The 3,169-nt window shown below is 53.3% G+C and overlaps 2 protein-coding genes across 2 annotated transcripts in view; one reads left to right on the plus strand and one right to left on the minus strand.

Moving 5' to 3' along the window:
* SLC25A51 (solute carrier family 25, member 51) overlaps window positions 1-2,240 on the minus strand; it is an 8,586-nt gene extending 6,346 nt beyond the window's left edge. The window contains exon 1 of the mRNA XM_010005532.1: window positions 2,226-2,240. Coding sequence (XP_010003834.1) covers window positions 2,226-2,240 — 15 coding nt within the window. The remainder of the gene's footprint in view (window positions 1-2,225) is intronic.
* Window positions 2,241-3,102: 862 nt separating this feature from the next.
* The window catches only part of FBXO10 (F-box protein 10), an 18,563-nt gene continuing 18,496 nt past the window's right edge, over window positions 3,103-3,169 (plus strand). Inside the window, exon 1 of the mRNA XM_010005533.1 lies at window positions 3,103-3,165. Within this exon, the coding sequence (XP_010003835.1) occupies window positions 3,103-3,165 (63 nt within the window). The remainder of the gene's footprint in view (window positions 3,166-3,169) is intronic.

Raw genomic sequence — 3,169 nt, forward strand, 5'->3', positions numbered from 1 at the left:
CTTGCCCCGGGTTGCTGCCCAGCCCTCGGCCCCGTTCGCGGAGACGATCAGGTCCCGCGTCCCGGAGGCGTGGTCCGCAGCGGGGACCGAGGGCGGCAGAACCTTGTCGAGAGAACCGGGCTGATCCCGGGCCCTGAGCTGAGACGGCCCCGGGGCTCCCGAGGACTCGGGCGCTCCGTGTCCTTTGGGAACAGCGGCATCCTCTGCTCTTGGCTGGGCTGGTGACAGCATCGCCTCTCCTGGGGAGGTGCTGGAGGGAGCGGAGCACTGGCAGATCGCGTCATTTTATTGGTTTTTTGCTGTGGAGCTTGATTAACTGTAGTAGTTTGGTGGTAAATGACAGTGGCTCATGTTTATTTTACTCTCTGTGTTGCTACCACAGAGTTTGGGTTAAGGTTTATCGCAGTTTAACTGGTAATGACAAGCCTGAGAGAAGGGAGGTCCAGCAAAGGGAAAACACTGAGCTGTCTTCCTGCTTGAAAGGGTGTGAGACTAAGTCTTCCCCCCAGCAGTTCTGACCAAAACTCTCCCACTTCCAGTGCCAGTGTCTGCTTCCCTTGGCACCACGTGTCACACCAGGGGAGAGGCTCAGAGCTGCCAAGAGCCACAATGGTCTTTAAAGTCTTTTCCAACCAGAAAAATTCTGTGGTTTCCTCATGATAGCTGTAGGATGGCTGGAATTCAAGCTGTCTGCTGGGAGAAGTAAAATTCCCTGTGTTTGTCCAAAGAGCTGAGTGCTTGCCTGGGATGCCTTGTGCATCCATGAGGGAAGAAAGGACCCCGGTTCTCAGCTGCTTTTCACAGCATCATCTGTGAGGTGAGCTCTGTCAGCAGAGGGTGACACAATCCTCCTGGTACATGTCCCCTGCATGGGTGGGCATGAGCAGGCAGCTGTGGGGACAGGAGGGGTGAGGCCTAAGCTGCCTGGAGCAGGGCTGGGGCTGGAGGCTGTCCCGGGCAGGCAGCTGGCCTGAAGCTGCCCGATGGATGTGCATGCTGACCAGTGGTGTCTGTAGGGCTCCCACCCCACAGCCTCTGGCTGCTGCACACTGGGTAACATGCACCAGGCTGCTTCAGGGGCAGAAGCGCTGAAGGGTGGTGGAGGGCCCCGCTTTGCATTGTTGTTTTTTCCGGTCACTGATAACAACACTTTTCCTCTCCAGCTACCTCCCTATTTAGGTGTTGTGTTAAATGAGAAAGTAACTGGGCAGAAAATAAACCCCCTTGTGTTCTTGCTGTTTCTCAGATACCAGAGGGAATGAGGCAGCTGGGCTCACATTCTGAGTGATGCCCAGCTCAGCTTTAGTGCTGATCCTGATCTCTCAGGATTCCAGATGCACTGAGGCTGCACCATCCATCTAGCAGCATTCTATGACCTGACACGACCACGATCCAGGAACTTGGTCGTATTATATGCTCTGGACTGGGTCAGTGAATAGTGTGATTTACTGCAGCAACAGATACATGAGTTCTTTGGATTGCTGGGGATAAAGCTGACAAAGCAGCGGCAGGTACCAGGAATGTGAGTGATACAGCCTGCTGCTAATGTGTAAAGTGATGAGACAGAAAGAGAAAATGAAAAATAAAAGAGAAGGGGAATAAAGGGGGAAAGAGAAGTTTCTAAGTTTTTTGAAGTGCACTTGGTGTAACTGAGTGTTCAAATCCTACCCAAAGGTGTCCCCATGGGAGGAAGAAGCTCAGCCCTTTGGCTGATCCCAAAAGTTCAGGGTAATCCTGGCAGAGGCTGGGGGTGGGACCTTCCCTGGCATCACTGGCATCTTCCCTGGCATCCTTCCCCTCCTGGGCCATTACACAGGGTTGTCATCTGCAGGTGGAGCCTGAGGGACTCCAGCTGTCCAGCCATTTGTCATGGTTGGTGTGAAAGTCTCTCGCTTGGCTTTTGAAGGCACAGACTGGAGAAAACTCAGAGCATGTGCTCAGTGAGAGGTGGTATCCCTCCCCAGGCTTTGGGATGGAGGTCTGCTTTAGTATTGTAATAAGATTATAATGAGCAAAGTTCACCAAAGGACAGTCGTTTGTCAAAAAAATGGCAGATTTTTGGCCAAGGACATCAAATATGTGACTTGTTGGTTCCATGGTACCTCCAGGCCCCCATTCTATCACAGAGCCTGGCTGTGGTGTCTCCACTCCCCTCCACCCTCTGGGCTGGTGTCCTTAGAGTCAGTACACCAAGATCCCCTGATGTTGTCAACAACTGGGTTTACCTGGGGAATGATCATGGTACAGACTCAGTGCACTTTACCTGCATTAAGGTTTAAAGGTTCTGTCAATTTTGTGCCTTTCCTTACAGGTGAATATAGGTTTGATTTGTAAATCATATGGGTTAATGCTGAGTTTGCAATTAAATGTTTAAGATGTTTTCTCAGACCCAAGCAGTGGCCTTGGTTCTGCACACCATTCTCTAGCTGTAACTGCAACCATGGAGTGTTATCAGTCCTAGAAACAGACTGTGACTGAAAAACATGCAGTTTATTTCAGCAAGTGCAGCTACTTAGAAGAGACTTAACTGAAAAGTAAAATTATTGAAGGAAAAGGGATTCTGTCCTGGCTCAAACCAGGACACGCTTCCACCAATCATCCCACATTAGGAAGTCTCTTGCCCAGTGCTTTGTGGAGGCTGGTGGGAGGTCTCCAATGACATGGGGAGGCTTGCCCCAAGTGGGGAGCCAGCATGGGAAGCAGGGGCTGAAGTCCTGTGATCAGGAAGGGCATCGTGCTTTTGGCAGCCACCGGTTCTCAGGCTGGGATGTGGAGAATGAGGCTGGGCAGGTGGTGGCACAAGCCAGAGCAGAAGAGGGACTTGGTGGTCTTGCATGCCCTCAGCAGCAGTGGCTCAAGCTGAGGTGGGGTCTCATTTCATGCCACCAGCTGGGAGCTGGTGGGGGACCATGGCGGGAGACACAGCAATGCCACGGCCAGCCAGAGGCAGACAGGTGGGCCTGTCCCTCCTGTCACAGGGTCCCTGCTGAGATGGAGTCCCTGCTGACGAGGGGTCCCTGCCCGTGCTGAGTTCCCTCTCCTCGGTGCCCCACAGCCCTCAGGGTCACGGCTGACCCCATGTCCCCTCCTTTGCAGGTGCTGATGGAGGTGGGCGGCCTTCCCGTGGAGCTGTGGCAGCTCATCCTGTCCCACCTGCGGCTCCCTGACC

Source organism: Chaetura pelagica, unplaced genomic scaffold, assembly GCF_000747805.2.
Source record: "Chaetura pelagica isolate M959 unplaced genomic scaffold, ChaPel_1.0 scaffold499, whole genome shotgun sequence".
In the NCBI taxonomy this organism is placed as follows: Eukaryota; Metazoa; Chordata; class Aves; order Apodiformes; family Apodidae; genus Chaetura; species Chaetura pelagica.